Source organism: Gymnoscopelus microlampas, assembly GCF_963454915.1.
Source record: "Gymnoscopelus microlampas genome assembly, chromosome: 5".
NCBI lineage: Eukaryota > Metazoa > Chordata > Actinopteri > Myctophiformes > Myctophidae > Gymnoscopelus > Gymnoscopelus microlampas.
Genome location: NC_139942.1, coordinates 23,962,316 through 23,983,454, shown reverse-complemented (window position 1 = coordinate 23,983,454; position 21,139 = coordinate 23,962,316). Strand labels below are relative to the sequence as shown.

The following is a 21,139-nucleotide window of genomic DNA, read 5'->3' as shown; positions in this document are numbered from 1 at the left end:
CAACACTTTTGTACTTTTACTCAAATAAATGTTGATTACCAGACTTTTACTTGTAAGAGTGTATTCTACATTGCAGGAGTATTGATACTTTTTAAGTAAAAGAAAAAAAGAAAGAAAAAACACTGGTTAACTAACTCAAGTACACATTTGACAAATACAAACTTGCTTTTCAGATACCAGACAGACATCTTTGAGTATTTCTTTGAAGTAGTTGCTCTGCGCGACACCGGCATACAGTACGACCAGAGAGTACGACGAAGTACAACCCAGGCTTTCCTCTCTCTCTCTACCGCGCAGACGCATTCGGTGTCTGGGTCAGAGCTGAGTGTGAGGATCATGGCGGAGCGACGGAGGCACAAGAAACGGATCCAGGTAAACAACTATCGTCCACACAATAATGTCGCTCGTGGAAGAAATACCAAGACAAGACAATGAACTACTATACTGCTGTATGACTTATTAGATGGCCATTCCCAGCCATGGCAGCAGTAAGAGCCAGTGAAACACCATGGGCTGTGAGAATAACAAGCTAGCGTTAGCTGGCGAAACAGATGTCAATATTTTCATTCTCAAAGCTGGTTTTTGTTTCCGTAAAGCCGTTTTCCAGAGGTGCTCGTGCACAACACGTCTCGCCCACGTCAATGAATATAGACTTATGTTGTCGATGTGTTTAGATGTGTGAGACGAGTCTGTCCGTTTGTCTTGTAAAATCTCACTTTTTCCAGGCTAATTTAGTTGCTAACTATCGTCAGCTTTGCTAAGCTGCGTCAGCTCTCACCATATCCGCTCTAAAGTTAATTTACATCCACAAACTGCCTATATGATGATTGGAGAGAGAGCACTGCAGGTGTGTGTACACGTTGTGCTGTATGTGTGTACAGTGTAATCAGTGGTGCGAAGTAACTAAGTACATTTACTCAAGTACTGTACTTAAATACAATTTTGAGTAACTTTTTTACTCTACTGGAGTATTAACAATTTGCAAGTGTTTTACTTCTACCTCCACTACATCTCAACACAACAATTATTTGAAAACTTTAGTTACTAGTTACTTTGCAGATGTAAATTGTTATATTATAAAACATACATTAAGCACTTCAGCCCTATTTAAGATCATAGGCTATTTGAAAATAGCAGATCTACAAGCTCACAACGCTTGTGAGCTTGTAGATCTGCTATTTATAAACAATTTAGTTTTACTCGAGTAACATTTTGAACACAGGCCTTTTACTTGTAAACAGTATTTCTATATTGTGTTATTGGTACTTTTACTCAAGTAAAATATCTAGTACTTCCACCACTGAGTATAATTCCATGTCAGGGACATATAGAGCAGAAGGTCCTGGTGCAAAGCATTTGAAAATAAATGGCAATAATAACCTGCTACATTTTGCTTAATCTGTCTTGCTAATGCCAGTCATTGACAGTCTTTTCATGTTGGGCCATGGTCCTTTTCGGCAAAGATATTTGTTTAGGTATAAGCTACACAGTTGATTTTTTAAAGCATAAAGTCAGCTTTCAAAAAACATTTTGCCATCACTTGTTTAGGGAATCTGTCTTGAGAGATTGGGATAGCCTTATTTGTCTAGGAAGTAGAACAAAAGATGATGAAGAAGAAGAATTGATATTATACTCTGAGTTGAGCCAGACGGCAATGGATCAATGTTGTCTGGCTCAACTCAGACAGTTGAGTGTAATGCTGGGATCAGGTACAAAGTGGGGTATCGGTTTTCTGAGGAACCACCTGTACAGGCAACACAGATTGGAGTCATTCTTGATTGAGAGTCCATAGTCCGCCAACACTTAGTTATTGTTTTCTTTTGCCATGAGGACAGTATTTAGATAAACAAGGAAACAATGTGCTAAACTGTTTCTTTGGCAATGGAAACGTTTCATTAATTATTTCTGGGAACTCTTTATTGAGCATAGTTGCAACAAGCCAGCATGGTACTACAGTTGACCATTAAAAATGCCTGTTGGTGAAACTTTTTTGTTGCATAATATTGCTTATCTTAATGGCTATATCGTTGCAGTCGGGCAGTAATCTCGTATCCCCATATTTCAACTTTTTATGTTTTATCGTAAATTAATACCCTACTTCGTCATACACGCAAAAGTTGCAAAAATAGCCAGTCTACAATAGCCGATGCATCGCAACACAAGCAATGCGTTGTGAGCTTGTTGTAGATATGCTATTTTTCAATTATTTTGGTCAAGTGTGTCTGTGGATTGTATAGATATTGAACCAATGACAAGTATTAACAAGAGCTTGTGACTAAATAACATCATTGGATCCATTAGACAGTTTATTTTCCCCATTTTCTGAAAAGTAACTGTTTTGGACATAGAAGGTTTCCACCCAACTGCGATTATATATGTAAACAGGTTATCTGTTCCTTGATGTGGTCTGTCCCAAAGCATACTCCTCTTTGTTATGCAACTCTTGGCTTATTTTTGGGGCTCTTAAATTCTTTATTATTCAGATGCTAAATATTTAGTTATAACTAGCATCCAAAATCCAAGAAGCTAAGCTCAAAGTGTGGCCAGTGAGTTTCCCATATAGAGGATGTTGCTTTTTGGTCTGTTACTGGTCTTACAGTGAGAAGAGCCAAGTCACTCTGTCGGACCAGCCGTGGGAGATCATATCGGGGGAGGTCTCATATAACAAAGTTGCTTTAGCGAATAGCGATAACCTGGTGCTTGAGACAAAGGGACATTTGAAGGCGCTGCCTTCCTCGTGTTGCTGGTACATGGCAGCTAGAGCCAGCTGAGCAGGAGACAGCGGCGTTGGATCTCATTGTGCTGATGCTCTCATTCTCCTCTGTGTTGGCATGCTGTCCCCTGCCTTTGGCAGACAGACTACCAGGCCGTGCACAAAACTGCACATATATTGTGAAAACGGATAAAAAAAAAGGTAGCAGAGAAGTTGGCTGCTCTACTCATCGAATGTGGTGAAGGTGAATCACTGAAATGAATTTATAAGCCACACAATTGGATGTGTCAAGTTAACTGGAAACCACATCAGAGTTAGAAGTGTCCCCAGTTTGTATACCCACCACCAGTTGTTGAACATTTGTTTGACTCTTTAGTCCATTTCCAACAGAAGCGTCTCTTATTTTATTTTATTGATATATATATTTATTTTTTCTGCCTTTAATTGATAGCATACAGTGGAGATGGACAAGAAACAGGGAGAGAGAGATGGGGAGAGACATGCAACAAAGATCGTCGGGAACGGGACTTGAACCCGTGATGCGCCGTTAGGCTACATTGGAGCCTCAAGTGTCGCTAGTTCAACGGTCCGGGCCGGATCTGCCTTTTTAACCCATTTAGACCTGGAACACCTATACATTACGTTGTTATACCTTTACAAGCCAGGAACACCTCTGTGTTTAGTTGTAGTTTTTTATTATTAACATTTGATGTTTTTTTTTTTTTTTTTTACTTTAAATCTTTATCCCACGATTTTGTAACCCCTATTTTTTACACCCAGTGCGAATTGTCTATGTAATCCTGGGCACCCACTCCCTCTGCCAACCTAGGGAGGCCAGGGCCGAGCTCATGCCTCCTTCAATGCATGAGAGCCAACTGACCTTGTCACCTGACAGGGGAGAGTTTCCCCGGTAGGACGTAGCGCGTGGAAGGAACACGTTATTCCAACCAGTTCCTTTCCCCTCCATCAGGCGCCCCGGCTGACATTTGATGTTTTTCAGAAAGCTTAGGTCAGGATTAAGGACTCGTTTTTAGAATCGACCTCAGGTCTAAATGGGAGGTAGTGCGACAATTTTAGGACTTTTTCTGGTTTTCATTTGTCTTTGGATTCCACATTAACATTACTCTTCTTATAGACCACCAATTTACAAGCTCACAAGGCTTCACAAATGCGATAAGTTGTGAGCTTGTAGATCGTCTATTTTTCGGTGGAGATAAAAAGAGTGAAAATAGGAGGGATCCTAGTATAGAACCCTGGGGGAACTCCATTATATATGGTTTAAATAGCTAAAATGGGTGAGGATGTCTTCCCTGTATTTTTTAGGTTTCTCTCTGTAAACTGCAAGCAGGCAAATAGAAATTGAATTCTGATGTATAAAGACCATGTATCTCCCATGATCACTTAAATATTGATAATGAATCACATCGCTCAGAATAATATAAAAATGTCAGATCTACAAGCTCACAACAACGCATGAACTTGCAGATCGGCTATTTTCGCCAGACAGGTAAAAAGTCTCCACTACATGCAGATTCAGATAGGACAAACTCCATAACTAAAGCATTGGGTCACGGGTGTTTTATAGATAAGTATGTGGAGCCCTGTGCAGATGTGGAGGATACAGCATTTGATTAATGTGAACTGCGCTATCCCTTCTCACCGACATTTAAGCAACACCGTAATTATTATAACAAGAAATGAATTATAACTTCATGCATAGACTTGACTAGGAATTGTGAAGTTTACTTTAAATATTTCCTCTCATTTTGTGGAACATTAGTGCTTGAAACATTAGGCCTCTGATGCAAATTCTGACGGAGGCAGTTCATTGCATTTAAAAACAGCACAGTAAAGTCAGTCGCTTGCTTAAAGTTGCATCGCTCAATGCTTCTGACACGTGACTAGCAAAATACTGAGTCCCTAATGTGTCCAAAATGAGTCCAAAATGTGTTTTGAAACATGCGGGTGATGCATTCTTTAACTAATAGATTCACACACATCTCTTTTGCAAGAGTGCACTGATGAAATGGTCTTTGGCACATTGTCAGGTTACCCAAGAAACACATGGTTGTCTGTAGATTTGTTTCTCATTTCAGCATTCTGGGCCTGTGTGCATTGTATTGTAGCATGTACAGTATGTCCGTGGTAGGTTCCCCTGTGTCTTAAAAAGTACCGCAGTCGGTAGCGCTGTCGCCTCACAGCTAGAAGGTCCTGGGTTCGATTCCCGCCGGGGACGCTGGAGGCGTGTTCTCTCCGCCGCGTCATCAGTGCTGTAATCCTGGTCTCTATACTGCCTCCCCCTGGTCAGCCGGGGCACCTGATGGAGGGGAAAGAAACTGGTTGGAATAACGTGTTCCTTCCACGCGCTACGTCTAACCAGGGAATCTCCCCCCTGTCAGGCTGGCCGAGGGAGTGTAGCGCCCAGGATTACTTAGACAATTGGCACTGGGTGAATAAATGGGTTACAAAATCGTGGGAAAAAAGTACCACAGTCCTACTATTCCCTTGTGGATAATTAGCATGCAGGTGAACTGGCAGTTCTACGAAGTGGGCGCTGCTAGAAAATTTAAACACAGTAACATTAACTTATAACAAATAACTGTGATATTTGCTTTGTTGTATTACCTACCTCAAGCAAATTTGGAGTCTCTGCAAGTAGATTTTCATACCACACTGAAATGAACAGATTTCAATTACTTCTTTGAAAATCAAACAAACCGTGAGTCATAGTCAGTGGGCTAAATATGGCCAGACTAAGACCTGTGCATTGATTTGGATTGAACACTGAAGGAATGTTGTGCAGTGATTGTGTTTTATTGCGTTGTTTTTGTTTGTTTTGTTTTTCACTGTGTAAAAGAAATACAAATATGTGTTCATCCACTACAGGAGGTGAGTGAGCCCACTAAGGATGAGAAGGCAGTGGCCAAGTACCTCCGCTTCAACTGCCCCACGAAGTCCACTAACATGATGGGCCACAGAGTGGACTACTTTACCGGTCAGTGCTGCACTTTCACCTCTCCATTAGTCTCGACCCATTTGCTGCTGATATTACAGATTTGTGCGTCATGATGTCTTTATGACCTCATGGGCAAATTAACAAAACCAAGGTTTTTAATATCCTTATTGCTGTTAGCTTCATTTTCTCCCTATTTATTATGATAATGAATACAGACATAGGTAGGTGTTTACCAGTCTCTGCCAGGCTGAAGGCGGAGAGTATGTTTTCGCTTTTGTCCGTCCGTGTGTGCCGTGTTTCCGACGTTGTGTGTCATAAATATTCTAATTGGCCTCATGGTGGCGTCATGGTGGTGTTATAACAGTTCACTTCACGTTTTGGCCTTTATCTCTTGAACCGTAGGTCACACAATCCAAATCAGACGGACGTATCCGTCCATCTGTGTGTGTATGTGTGTCTGTGAACAGCTAATCTCTGGCACTGTTGGACCGATGGTCCATGATGAATGCTATTTACCTTAGCTATGGGTGGAAGAGCTGATGAATTAATGGACCGGTTAATCACCTCTAGGCCATATCTGTAAAAAACTAAAACAACATCACTGTGTTCCCTACAGCATAAACATCCTCATGTTTCTCCTACTGATGCTTTCACAGCCTGTGGACAGCTTCAGGTTGCAAGTCCACCAGGAACATCTCTTTTCAGCAGTGACTTTCTGTCAACCGTTTTCAATAGAAGCGACACGCTGATGCGAGTGAGGGAGAGAGATCTGTATCAACGAAGGCTTCTTCCATTTCTGTTACCATGACTACCCTGATTGCTGTGATATATAGGTGTACCAAGTTGTGAACTAATGTGAATAAGTGAGACTCTGAACGGCACACTTTAGAAAGGACTGGACTGTCATTGAGGCTGACAGTCTCAATGACATACAGTCTATATTATTTTCAGGCCCTGTGACTTAAAAAATGTTTGCACAGTGCAGCTTTAAAGGTTGTATTAGGTTCGGCTGCTGCATGTTCAGTGCAAAAGAGAAGCTTTGTAGCAGATTATATTTTTACCTGTCGTTTTGTGGTGCAAAAAAAAAACGCAATGTAGTACAATTTCACATTTATTTGTCAAAGGTGGTTATAATGTGGTTGTGCCAGGTCTACCAAGATGTTTGACTCAGACCATCATATTTTCAACACTTAATTCCCGGCTATGCGTGCTTGCCAACTACGTGCAGACTGAACAGAAAAAAAGGAATTTGTAGTGATCCCTGAGGGGTAAATACTTGTCTGCTTTGACCCATCAGTGGTGTTCAGAATGTGCACACCGGCAAGCATTTGATGGGTTGGGTTTCTTCCAGTAATACTTAACCAGGCGACACAAAGCCTGTAGGATCCGAGGATCGAACCGGGGACCTTCCGATTCCCAGACGGCTGTTCTAAATTCCACTGCCGCCCCACTCCGTGCAGACTTGTCAGAAATGCTAATAAATAGCTTACATTTGAGAAGATTTTGAAATCTGCTTTGTTAATCCTTGCCTATGCCATTGCCAATTCTCAATTCCCATGTGCAATTTCAGATAGATGATTTCAGATGATTGGCCAAGAAAATGGATGCAGGGTTTTATTGTAGGATTTATAGAAGGATATTTGTGAATGTCCCTACTCAATATAGCCTGGTAAACCCTCCCTCCGGAAATCTCATTTCCATTCGATTTCTAGAAGGAGTCTGGTCTGAAACGCCTTTCTGCAATAATCGCTGTGGGCTGGAGTTGGGCGGGAGTAATACCGTTGACTGACAACCCCTTCAACCAATGATCGTTTTCCCCCTTCAGCCAATGAGCAGTTCATTTTGACGAGCTCCAGGCTATGTGACGCAACGGGACTTTTGGGACGGCCATGCCGAAAATAGGTTGCCTTATTGGGATACATGCGTGTCACTCCCCGCCCCTGCCGGTTCTCTAAATTTATATTTTTAAATAGGCTCTGTCATGATTAATTGACCACATATATGAAGTTAAACAACTAAATTCTATCCAAACGATATCTTATAAGTAAATTCCGTGCCTCAAAAAAGAAGTTTGAAAGCGTTATAAAACTGAAAGTAAGAAGTGAAGGCACTCGCACAAACAACAATGGCTGCCGTTCGTCTTTTGTCGGCGGCTCTCAGGCTGCACTCGGGTTCATTCGGGCTCACTCGAACTCGCCACCTGATTGGCCAACTGTCGCTGTCAATCACAGAACAATGAGCGACGACGCTGATAGGCTCGTCGGCTCGGCGAGCAGAGCGGTTATTGGAGAAAGGCGTTTCAGACCAGACTCCTTCTAGAAATCGAATGGAAATGAGATTTCCGGAGGGAGGGTTTACCAGGCTATACTCAATATGCATGAATGTGTGCCTTTGTGTTTGTATTCTAGCCTCCAAGGCGGTCGACTGTCTGCTGGACTCGAAGTGGGCTAAAGCCAAGAAGGGAGAGGAGGCCCTTTTCACCACCAGGGAGTCTGTGGTGGATTACTGCAACAGGTCAGCCACTTTTTACCAGCCTCTACCATACCTCTCAGATATATAATAATATACTATATGTAATGGATGGAATTATGTAATGGATTGCTCTCTTGGAGGAGGGCCGCTGCCCCGGGGGGTTTTAAAATGACAAAACAGCAGTTGTTGTGTATTTTTCTCTTCCAGACTCCTGAAGAAGCAGTTCTACCACCGGGCCCTCAAGGTCATGAAGAAGAAGCCAGAGAAGGAGACCAAGAAGGAGAAGGAGAAGGAGAAAGAGAAAGAGAAGGAGAAAGACAAAGACAAAGCCAAGTGCGACAGCAGCAAGGAGGACGAGAAGAAGGGGAAGAAAGAAAAGGAGAAGAAAAAGGATTCTGACTGTGCCGATGCAAAAAAAGAGAAGAACGTACGTTATCAGTCACTGACGGCAGTGACAACGCAGTAGATTACAGCTGTACTTGCGTAGAAATTATGCTCATGAATGTAACAATGAAATGTTACATTCCTTAGATAATGTTAATGCAATAGGATTCATATTTTGTACAACTGTACCGTAACATCTTATAGTTTTTGGTGTGTACGTAATCACACGTCCAACAGCATTTGTTTTGAGTTCCGCCTTGTCCACCTGAACAGCTGTTGTTGAAAATGGCTACAAGGTTTAAGATATATGATGGTGTCTCCTACCACTTAAAACTATTTCAGTCAAACATGAAAAATAAAGAACAAACTTATTTCCACAGGACGACAGCCCTGGAACTCCCAAGAAGAAGAAAGAAGCGAAAAAAAAGTTTAAACTGGAGCCCCACGAGGACCAGGTCTTTCTGGACGGAAACGAGGTGAGCGTGCAGAGAGCATTGCTCCTGTCACCAGCAGTGTCCTGTAAACACGGCCCTCAAAAGATGCCTAAACGCATGTGTCTCCTCTCTCTGTTTGCCAGGTGTACGTGTGGATTTACGATCCGGTCCATTTCAAAACGTTTGCCATGGGTCTGATATTGGGTGAGTTGTTTGGAATGACAGGAACAAAGAATTAAAGCCCTGGGTTGTTTTGTTAATCACCATCGCAATTGATTTCACCAATTCACCAGGCCATTTTGTGTGTGCTTTATTTCTGTACAGTAATTGCAGTGATAGCAGCCACCCTGTTCCCTCTCTGGCCAGCTGAGATGCGTGTAGGAGTGTACTATCTCAGTGTGGCAGCAGGCTGCTTCGTGGCCAGCATACTGCTTCTAGCAGTTGGTAAGTACGCACATTAAAACCAAATGTAGAATTGTTTATGTCTATTGATGTCACATTAGAGAAACATTCCTAATGTTTCACGAAATATTCATAGTTAAATTTGTTACTTTTATCCAAAAAATAAAACCTAACTTAACTCTTTTCTGCTGTTGCACTCATTTTAATTGAGTCTCAGGTGTCACATATGAAGGTGTCATACAGTATGTGTTTCCGGTTCAAATCAGAACCCGAGGAAGCTGCGGGGGGAATAGCATTTGTATGACAGACTTTTCGCTTAGATTTTAAACATTTAGGTGGAGGTTATTCCTTGGTGACTACTGGGATTGTGAGTGCACACGCCGATTGGTCCAGTGGTGGCCAAGATTACCTGCTCACAGCCAGGCGGACAGACAGGGGCGGAAACATAATTCCACCCCTGGCCGTTCCGTCCTGGCAGAGATTAAAATAAATGATAATCTTAATCTTTCAGCATTTTTTTTTTTAACCTAAATCAGATTCATTCTTCAGCTGGACTGTAATGTGTTACACCCGTTATTGTGCTGGGTTTCCGATATAATGACAAAATCAGTTGACTTATGTGTCCTTAAAGTCGAGTCATTTTGTCATGCCCTCTCTTCCCTCCAGCTCGCTGCATTCTGTTCTTGATTATCTGGGTGGTAACGGGCGGCCGCCACCACTTCTGGTTCCTCCCCAACCTGACTGCCGACGTGGGCTTCATCGACTCGTTCAGGCCCCTCTACACGCACGAGTACAAGGGCCCGCGGGGAGCTTCCAAGAAGGGCTCTGATAAGACTGAGGACAAGGACGATGGTGACGCTTCAGCCAAGGGCCACAAGTCGGACAGTGACGAGAAGTCTGATGGCGAAAAGAGGGACGGTGAGGAGGAGGAGGAGGAGGAAGAGGAGGAGAACAGGGAGGCAGAGCCTGGTGAGAAGAATGAAGCCGAGGGAGAGGAGGAGGTGGGAGCATCCGGTACAGGGGCAGAGCGCCACTCGGACACAGACAGCGAGCGGCGGGAGGACGAAGGATCCCAACACAGCAATGGCAACGACTTTGAGATGATCACCAGAGAAGAGCTGGAGCAGCACACGGAAGACGAGGAGGGGGAAGAGCAGGAGGAAGAGCAGGAGGAGACAGAGGAGAGGGAAGAGGAGGGAGCGAGCGAGACTAAGCAACAGACTGTTGAAACATAAACTCTTTTGAATCCCATCTCTCTGTCTCTCTCTCTCATTGTCTCCCTCTCTTTCCTTCACTCTCCTGTGCTCCCTGGACTCCTCTACTGTCCGTGCTGAGGCTGTGGAGAGGTTCCCATCTCTTTATTCTCCGTTGAGATCTTACATTCAATACGGTACCCATAGACAAGCCCAGCGGGGAAGATGGCTCTGACAATGATGGGGGTTGTGTGGGGTGGGGGTGGGAGGTGAGAAAGAAGCCTTATTGTGGATCAGAATACCTCCTTCCCTGCTGTTGATTCAAAAAGAAGAATTTAGAATTTAAAACTGCCACCAGACATGCCCCCCGAACCCCCTTGCGGCTATATTCTGTCACAACCACATTTTAGATTTTATCTATATTTGTCTTGTGTTGCTTTCCCATGTCATTTCACTTCAAACTGTTTTGAGTTTTCTTTGGATGTTTTCAGGGGTATGTGAAGCCAAAAGGACCGCATCTCTATTACAGATGATGGAGTAGATTTGTCAGACACACACATGCATAGTTTTTCCTCGAACCCCTGCTATCCTTTTTGGTCTGTTGTCCTCTTTGAGAGCTCTTTGTGAATTGGTACAATCAAAGTAGTAGTGGTGCTTTTTCGGGCAGGGGGGCCCAGTGTTTTAAGCCATGCAGTCCCCAAGCCCCCTTCCCTTGACCCTGTCAAGGTTGGCATTGTGCTTGGTAGGGTAGATACATACATGCCGAGGGGGTACACTTGTTCCTGTCGGAATGACAGTCAGCCTGGTAGCATTCTCAGGCAGCACTAAAACTTAACGAAATTGACCAACTTCGTCCGCTTTCTCAATGAACCTAAGCTAATCTGGATGGACCAAACCCATTAGTTTACCTGCGGAATCAAGAGATCCGTGGCTGGGTAGAGCTTATGAGCAGCCAGTGGCTCTCTGAGGTAATTGCTATTTTCAGTGAGAAATGTTTTTTGTATGGCTGATATGATTATCATTGTGCAATCCTAAACACACAGTCTGAAATGTAGATTTAGTTCATGTTAAAACAGCGGGACTTTTTATTTTTACTGTAAAACTGAGCAATGGAGGTGGCCATTTCTTTTCAGCATAGCTGTACAGCCGAAGCTGCAAAATGTACAGTTCAATGTTTCTATTTACACATAGAACCAGATATAAAGTTAAGACAAATTCCAGTGCCAAAAACACAACATACAGTACAATGTTATTGTATGCATGCTGATTTCATACACACAAACAGGTTTCAGCGATGGATTTTTATTACATTTTCCATTTGTTTTGTACAGTGTCAAACACCAAACCCTTTGCAAGTCCTACAAGAAAAGCACAGCAACAGAGTGGTTGGTATCTAGATAAATACGTGTTTTTGGTCTCAATGAAACTATTGACACTAGGCTCAAGATTTAGAATGCAGAATGAGAATGTCCCATCTAAAGGTGCGTTCACATTGGATGCCACGTGTTTCCTCTTAATTTTTTTAGCAGCGTGATTTTTCGCTGAAGGGAACAAAATTACATCTGAGGCGGGATCCATTTGGCAAGTAGTTTGTTGTTGCAGTGTGTGGATTTTCTGAGATATATGATACATTTGTGAATGGACTAGTGAGAGAGAGATAATTGTCTGTCTCTGGTTATTACACATTGTGCTGGCTTGTTTTACTACAATGGTGACAAACACATTGCAGATACTGCCGCAACCAAATTGACAAAATGTCAGTTGAATAGAGTGACGCAATTATTTTTATCGTGTCCGGTGAGAACGCACCTTAAGTCTTGCACAAGCTTGTCATATATGAAAACGGTGGGCACTTTGCTTAGCGAATCGAACTTCATTGAGTTCCATCAATCTTGCTTTGTTGTAATGCTACCTTCATTGGAATTCTGGTCAAGGCCTGTCGACTAGCATCAAGTCCTACGGTTAAACAACTTGCGACTCCACACTCATTCAAAACAAAAGCCAACAAGACCGCAGTCAAATACTGCCTTGGAGGTGGGATCCGTGCACTGGTTGGGGTGTCATGGTCCAACGCTGTCCTTCCTACGTATGTTCACAGTATCTTCTGGCTAGAATTGTTTTAGAAGCTCATTTTACTCATAGTGAGGATAATATTTAAGTAAACACAAAGAAATGTATCATTTATATATGAATTCTATTGATATATCAAATATATACATAACAGTCCAATAAATTGTGAAACTACTTGTTCAACTTGAACAACGTTTTCTTTTTTTGTTATACGAAATGTTTTTTTCTTCAGTTTATTGCAATTTTCTTTGTTCTTGTATAATCATCAATTGGCAAACTGTCAAGAGTGTATGACTCATTACCAAGACATCACCTCTGTCAGAAAACGGTGACGTGTCATTAAACAGTGGGAATACATTGGATGACATGTCAGTAAACAGTGGAAATACATTGGATGACTTCTGCGTTCTTTGTTTTTACATGTTAAATTATGGTGTTGAATGTGAGAAACGCGATGTGACTAGTTAATTCACAGTGGATTACAGTACACAATTGTACTCCATGGCTATGTCTCTCGTAAAGTGGTCAACCATTAACCTGGGATTTGGGAAACTCAAGGGTTGCATAACACTGACAAACTTGTTAAGTCCTCTTCGGTTTCCCAACAATTAGCCTAATATGGCAAGCTTACTTTGGGTTAAAACTGTTTTGTTTGCAAGATAATTAACTTGATTTCGCACATTTTGCTGGGCAAGAATTGAAATTGTGCTGTAAGTCACTTGATTGTCCCACCTGTTTGTTTTTCATTCTTGAAAGAGTTTGCAAGTCCTTGTGCGTTTTCTAGACATCCAACTTTGTTGTCTAGTCTCCCAGGCTGCTTGTAATCCCACTGAGGCTTGTTGCTCTTCGCTCATGTTATCACAGTCATTTTATTTTATCGTAACTTTTTTTCTCCCCAGCAGGTGAATTGCATCTGTGTTCCTTTGTCTTCTGGCAAGAGTTGCCAGTGTGCCAGTAGCTGTACTCTTGAATATTGGCAAAACTATTTTTCATTAAAGAAAAAAAAAGAAGGAAAAAAAACAACCTATCAAATTGTTGAGTGTCACACAGTATGAGTCTGTTGTATTGTAGTATTGCTCTTTACGCTGCTGCTGCTTCTCATAACACATTTGGGGAAGAAAAAAAATAATCCTTCATGTTTTATCTCTGGTCAAAACAAAGTATTTCGAGTTCGACCACCTAGTCGTCCATGTTTGGATTGATATCATTTTGACGATCGCATCATGGAGTATAATTTAATAAACTGGATGTCTGGAAATATAATTGTAACTTATCATTGCAATAAAAGTATAGAAAGCATTATGACGTTTTGTGGAATTTTGTCCAGTGGTGGAAAGTAACAAAGTACATGTATTCAAGTAGGCCTACTGTACTAAATATTTTTTGGTGAAAACAAACAGTTTTTTGTTCAAAGGTTAAATTACTATATTCTGAGTGTTTGTTCAGTAACGGGTCTCTCCAGCTCTTTAATAAACAATACATTTTCAGTTGGTTGTTCAGCCAATCAGGACAGTACCCATTTATCAGCTTAAATTGTGTTACAGTTGCAATTTTGTCAGCTCATTTCTTTGTGTCATCTCTTCCAAATGCACTTGTTTATCCTGTGTGAGTTGAGTCTGAAAATGTGTTTTTTTGTTTACCAAAGAGCTGAAGAGACAAGGAGACTGTTACTGAACAAACACTGTATAGCAATGAGTACCATCAGAATATAGAGCTATTTAACACTTATTTTAACAAAGAAATATTTCTTACCCTAGTTTTAAGTACACTTTTGAGGTATTATTTTACTTTACTGGAGTATTTCCAATTTTCAATACTTTTACTTCTACTCCACTACATTATTTTGTGGAGTACAAGTATTTGAGTAGAAGTACAATATTTGCCTCTGATATGTAGTCTACTATCAGAGGCAAATATTGTACTTTTACTCAAATACAATTATTTGAAAACTTTAGTTCTATCTACAGAAATTACATTGTGGGAAAGTTTTTTTTCCTTAATTGAAAAGTGAAACTTTGATATACTCTAGAGTCATTGTGCATAAAGTGAAATATTTCAAACTTTTGTTTTAATTTAGATCAGGGGTCTTCAACGTTTTCAGGCCAGGGACCCCCTAGCTGAGAGAGAGATGAAGCAGGGACCCCCTCTATATTGTATACAATTGTGTTTCAGATAAAAACATTTCTTTTACTTAGTCTGCTCTTTTTTCCCTCTACACCTAGCCTCTTTGCCAAAAATAGCCGATCTACAAGCTCTCAACGCCTCGCAGTGCGAGGCGTTGAGAGCTTGTAGATCTGCTATTTTCGGCTAATGTTCCCCTCAGAAAAGGAATAGGGTTCAAGTGGTTAGTAAAAAAACTAAATCCTATCACGGGCCCCTTGTTCTAGACTACTGCTGGTTCACAATTCAGAACAGCTATCCAGCTATAACGTTTAATACAAGTAAAAGCAGTTAATGAATAAGTGGAGTAGCTACAATAAACAAAGATATTATTAGCATCTTTTAAACCAGAGGTTCCAAAACCTTTTAGCTCGGGACCCAAAACATAAATTTGATGTCTCCCCGGGACCCAAAGCAGTGAACGTAGCAGATCTACAAGCTCACAATGCGTTACATCGTAAGCTTGTAGATCTGCTATTTTCACTACCGGGTGGTAAACGGGCGGCCGCCACCACTTCTGGTTCCTCCCCAACCTGACTGCCGACGTGGGCTTCATCGAAAAAAATTTGAACTGTGAATGGAGTTTCTAGGTGAAAGTGTTTTTTTGAGGTCCCAAATTCGTCCATCGACCTCCATTATAAATCTCTGAACTTTTAAAGGAGCACAATTCTAAAACTATTAAACATTTCAAAGATTCCTTTTCAGGCAAACATGTCCATATTAGGATGAAAATTTTAAAGTTTGAATGGGGTTTCCATTCTATATATGACATTTTGAATCATTACAGTCAGTTCACCTTCTTTTGGGTCTTGAGTCGAACCAATTACTCCCGCGGAGACATCAAATTTCTCTTTAAGGCCTTGAGTCTTGGGACTCAATGCCCAAAAGAGAAATTTGATGTCTCCGTGGGAGTAATTGGTTCTTAGTATAATCTGAGATTCAATTCGAATTCACTTCTCAAGTCTATCTTACTGATTTTCAAAATCGTCCCCCCAAAAACCTTATAGGAGTACGTTTCAGGCAATTTAGAGTTGATTGGTAATTTTCGTTTCGGTAAAATTTATTTTACCGAAAGGGAATTTAGGCAATTTCAGGCAATTTAGAGTTGATTGGTAGTACTTTGTAGTGACTTTTTTTGGTCCCTAACATTCATCGAGCTCTGGACTTAGTAAATTTATTTTTTCACCATTGTGTCACTACCGAAACGAAAGTTTGTCACTACCGAAACGAAAGTTAAATCCGAAAAAATCACTAATTGTGGAGGCCAAAATCGTCCCCCCAAAAACCTGTTAGGAGTACGTTTCAGGCAATTTAGAGTTGATTGGTAATTTTAATTTTACCGAAACGAAAGTTAAATCCGAAAAAATCACTAAGTGTGGAGGCCAAAATCGTCCCCCCAAAAACCTGTTAGGAGTACGTTTCAGGCAATTTAGAGTTGATTGGTAATTTTCGTTTCGGTAAAATGTATTTTACCGAAACGAAAGTTAAATGCGAAAAAATCACTAAGTGTGGAGGCCAAAATCGTCCCCCCAAAAACCTGTTAGGAGTACGTTTCAGGCAATTTAGAGTTGATTGGTAATTTTCGTTTCGGTAAAATGTATTTTACCGAAACAAAAGTTAAATCCGAAAAAATCACTAAGTGTGGAGGCCAAAATCGTCCCCCCAAAAACCTGTAAGGAGTACGTTTCAGGCAATTTAGAGTTGATTGGTAAATTTATTTTACCGAAACGAAAGTTAAATCCGAAAAAATCACTAAGTGTGGAGGCCAAAATCGTCCCCCCAAAAACCTGTTAGGAGTACGTTTCAGGCAATTTAGAGTTGATTGGTAATTTTCGTTTCGGTAAAATTTATTTTACCGAAACGAAAGTTAAATCCGAAAAAATCACTAAGTGTGCAGGCCAAAATCGTCCCCCCAAAAACCTGTTAGGAGTACGTTTTAGGCAATTTAGAGTTGATTGGTAGTACTTTGTAGTGACTTTTTTTGGTCCCTAACAGTCATCGAGCTCTGGACTTAGTAAATTTATTTTTTCACCATTGTGTCATTACCGAAACGAAAGTTTGTCACTACCGAAACGAAAGTTAAATCCGAAAAAATCACTAAGTGTGGAGGCCAAAATCGTCCCCCCAAAAACCTGTTAGGAGTACGTTTCAACTTTCGTTTCGGTAGTGACAAACTTTCGTTTCGGTAGTTACACAATGGTGAAAAAATAATGTTTTTGTCTTGTTTGTTGTTCAAGTCAACGCACCAGGAAGGCTGTGTTTCTTGGCTAACAGTTAGCTCAATGGGTTGAGACGCAGTATTCATGATCCAGAGGCCATGAGTTCAAATCCCACTAGTGTCTTTACTGTGATGCTTCCCTTTGCAGACTAACTTCTAGAAAAACAAGTTAAAACCACCAGGAAACCTGTAACTCTCAGCCAACAGCTTAGCTCAACTGGTAGAGCGTCTGTCCAATAACATGACTTGACTTGACTTGATTTGAGTGGGTTCGATTCCCACTCGAGTCAAGTGTCCCCGCTAACTTGGGGCAACGGATAAATTGACTGATATCCTTAGTGATGCTTCCCTTTGCAGACTAACTTCTAGAAAAACAAGTTAAAACCACCAGGAGACCTGTAACTCTCAGCCAACAGCATAGCTCGACTGGTAGAGCGTCTGTCCAATGACTTGACTTGACTTGACTTGAGTGGGTTCGAATCCCACTCGAGTCAAGTGTCCCCGGTAACTTGGGGCAACGGATAAATTGACTGATATCCTTAGTGATGCTTCCCTTTGCAGACTAACTTCTAGAAAAACAAGTTAAAACCACCAGGAAACCTGTAACTCTCAGCCAACAGCATAGCTCAACTGGTAGAGTGTGTTATTGGACAGACGCTCTACCAGTTGAGCTATGCTGTTGGCTGAGAGTTACCGGTTTCCTGGTGGTTTTAACTTGTTTTTCTAGAAGTTAGTCTGCAAAGGGAAGCATCACGAAGAATATCAGTCAATTTATCCGTTGCCCCAAGTTACCGGGGACACATGACTCGGAGTGGGAATCGAACCCACTCAAGGAAAGAATCATAGGAAAGACATCAATGGGATTTGAACTCATGGCCTCTGGATCATGAATACAGCGTCTCAACCCATTGAGCTAACAGATGGCTGACAAGTACAGCCTTCCTGGTAGTTTTCAGTTGATCTTCTGGAAGCCAGTCTGCAAAGGAAAGAATCATAGGAAAGACATCAATGGGATTTGAACTCATGGCCTCTGGATCATGTATACTGCGTCTCAACCCATTGAGCTAACAGTTGGATGACAAATATAGCCTTCCTGGTAGTTTTCAGTTGATCTTCTGGAAGCCAGTCTGCAAAGGAAAGAATCATAGAAAGACATCAATGGGATTTGAACTCATGGCCTCTGGATCATGTATACTGCGTCTCAACCCATTGAGCTAACAGTTGGATGACAAATATAGCCTTCCTGGTAGTTTTCAGTTGATCTTCTGGAAGCCAGTTTGCAAAGGAAAGAATCATAGGAATGACATCAGTGGGATTTGAACTCATGGCCTCTGGATCATGAATACTGCGTCTCAACCCATTGAGCTAACAGATGGCTGACAAGTACAGCCTTCCTGGTAGAGTATAATAATGCATAGTCTTAGATATTTTAGGAATGTTTAACAAAGCATGTTAAACATGAACAAACACATTAACAGACAGTTGTAAATGATGAACTGTCTTCACTTTACTATAGGGCACATAATAACATGTATTAAGGATTTATAGATACTTTAGGAATGTTTAACAAAGCATATGTTAAACATGAACAAGCTACCAATAGCTTGTATATATTATGTAACATCAGTTACAAATGATTTAATAATCATTTACAGATATATTATACATGTCTTATTCATGAATAGTCATAAAATACCTTTATAGATGATTTGTAACCGTAGTTATAAAGGTTTTAGTAATCATTTACGAATGTCAATAAACAGGTTGTTAATGATTTGTTAATAGTCTACAAACTGCTTATAAACGTTTATAGATGCTTTAGAATGGGTCATTACAAATGATTTAATAATCTTTTACAGATGTATATAAATGGCTTATTAATGAATAGTTCACTACTTACTAATACTTTATAAATGATTTGTAACTGTAGTTATAAAGGTTTTAGTAATCATTTACGAATGTCAACAAACAGGTTGTTAATGATTTGTTAATAGTCTACAAACTACTTATAAACGTTTATAAATGCTTTATAACGGGTCATTATTGTAAAGTGCTACCGAAACACTCAGACATCACTACAAAACAAAAGGTATACAATTGTGTAAATTAAAACTAGAACTAAGAAGATATATTTATAAAATATATAAAGAAACACAACTGTATTGCAAAACACAAAGTACAGTGGTTAGCACTTGATAATGGCAGTAATACCATCTGAGTGCCTCTGTGGTACCACAGAGGCGCCACTACTACTTGGTGGTGCCACATTTGACACCTTTTTTAAGGTGTAGTGTGGCTGATCGGCCACCATTTGGCGCATGTGAGTCCATGAACCCTACAGTACATTATTAGCAACAGGTAGGCCGTATTGTCTAGCCCCTTTTCCTTCAGTTTCGTTCCCATCAAGTGGATCTAAATAATCTCTGCTTCTTAAAAAAGATCTATTGGTAGTAAGTAAGAAAAAAAATTACCGACATCTGATTTGGCGCAGTATTTTTATAATCAGAGTTTAAAAGTCGGTACTATTTTCTTAGCAGCGCAGTAATACTTTCAAAGGGGTGGTGCGTTTTTTGGCACGTGATTCCCGTTACAACCAATGGGGTCGCCTCTTCCGCCTCACCATTTCCTGCAACAACTGCCAATCTGCCATAGCAACGGTAACGTCCGAAGAAAATAAATCAAAACAAAGAAAATATCCTTCAAAAGCACGTCAAAAGGACTCGAAACGATGCTATATGAATCTCATGTCTGTCCAGAAAGAAGAGGTTCAGGAATTTACACGGACAAGATGGGATACATGTACAACAAGCCATGGATACACAACGGTCGTCTGTCCCGACCGAACTTCAACCAGGTGTTTGCACTTTTCCATTTACAGCCCGTACATCTACATAAACGTTCAGATTTCAAATATAAAGTGCTTACCGCATGGCCATTGATGTTACAATTCTGTATGGTCCCGCAGAAGTACCCGTATATTCTGTATTGTTCAATAAAGAGTATTCTTAACCGATCGGTGGCCATTTTCTCATAGATTTATAATGTATCAGAGTGCAATACACCTCCCATCCGATAGGGTCGCGTGGTTAAAGGATATGGTGAAAATGGCCACCGATCGGATTAACAGGCTTTTTATTGAACAATACGGAAGATACAGGTACTTCTCTGGGCCCGTACATAATTGTAACATCCATGGCCATGGGTAAGCATTTTAACATGAGAGACTGAAATAATTTATTGTGTTATCAGATAAAAACATCTATTGAAAATAGCAGATCTACAAGCTCACAACGCATCACAACGCGTTGTGAGCTTGTAGATCTGCTATTTTCAATAGATTTATTTGGGGGGAGACACATTTTAACATGAGACTGAAATCATTTTTTGTTATCACATGAAAAAAATCTATTGAAAATAGCATATCTACAAGCTCACAACACGTCACGTTGTGAAAGTAAAACTAACTCAAAATTCTTCTTGAGTACAGTAGCCTACTTGAGTAAATGTACTTAGTTACTTTACACCACTGAAAGTACAGGTACTAAAGAAACGTACAGTACTCAAGTGAATGTCCACCACTGCATCTCACCAGTGCTGATAAAGCCCATAAGCTAATTGGCAATATGGCCAAGTAAGAGATTGTAAACAAAACATGCGTGTCAATATTGGACTGTCAAATATTGATTTGTCATTTTATGATTGTATGGGTGCTATTACTGTATTTTAAACATTCCCGTGTCATTTCATCCATGTTCCATCTCTGAATCGTTAACAGCTAATACACCAGATGTTGTGATTGATAAAGAGTCCAGGGAAGTGTCTGTATTAGATAGCCTGCACCTTTGACTCTAGCCTAGAGGAAGCCTTTATGACCAAGATCATTAAATACCAACCACTCCTACATACCATCTCAGAGCTGGGCTATTAGGTGCAGCCTATTTGTTTTTATATTTGGCAGCCTATAGGACATACCCACATACCCCCTATGCTGATCACTCTGTCTCACACTCATTCCTTAAGAACACTGCACTCAATGAGGACATCATCACATTCACTATAAAAGCCAGACTACAAGTCCTTCCCACCAGACTCAACCTTTCCATATGGTTTCCCACCAGTCAAGCTCCTCATTGTCTG

The 21,139-nt window shown here is 40.8% G+C and overlaps 1 protein-coding gene across 1 annotated transcript; it reads left to right on the top strand.

Annotated features, from left to right (window-relative positions):
* Positions 1 to 300: 300 nt before the first annotated feature.
* Positions 301 to 13,923, top strand: sec62 (SEC62 homolog, preprotein translocation factor). Its single transcript, XM_084058255.1, has 8 exons — positions 301 to 372; positions 5,600 to 5,708; positions 8,078 to 8,183; positions 8,349 to 8,568; positions 8,906 to 9,001; positions 9,103 to 9,163; positions 9,284 to 9,403; positions 10,028 to 13,923. Exons 1-8 carry the CDS (start codon positions 337 to 339, stop codon positions 10,594 to 10,596), a joined length of 1,317 nt encoding a protein of 438 aa, XP_083914381.1. The 5' UTR covers positions 301 to 336; the 3' UTR covers positions 10,597 to 13,923.
* Positions 13,924 to 21,139: the final 7,216 nt, after the last annotated feature.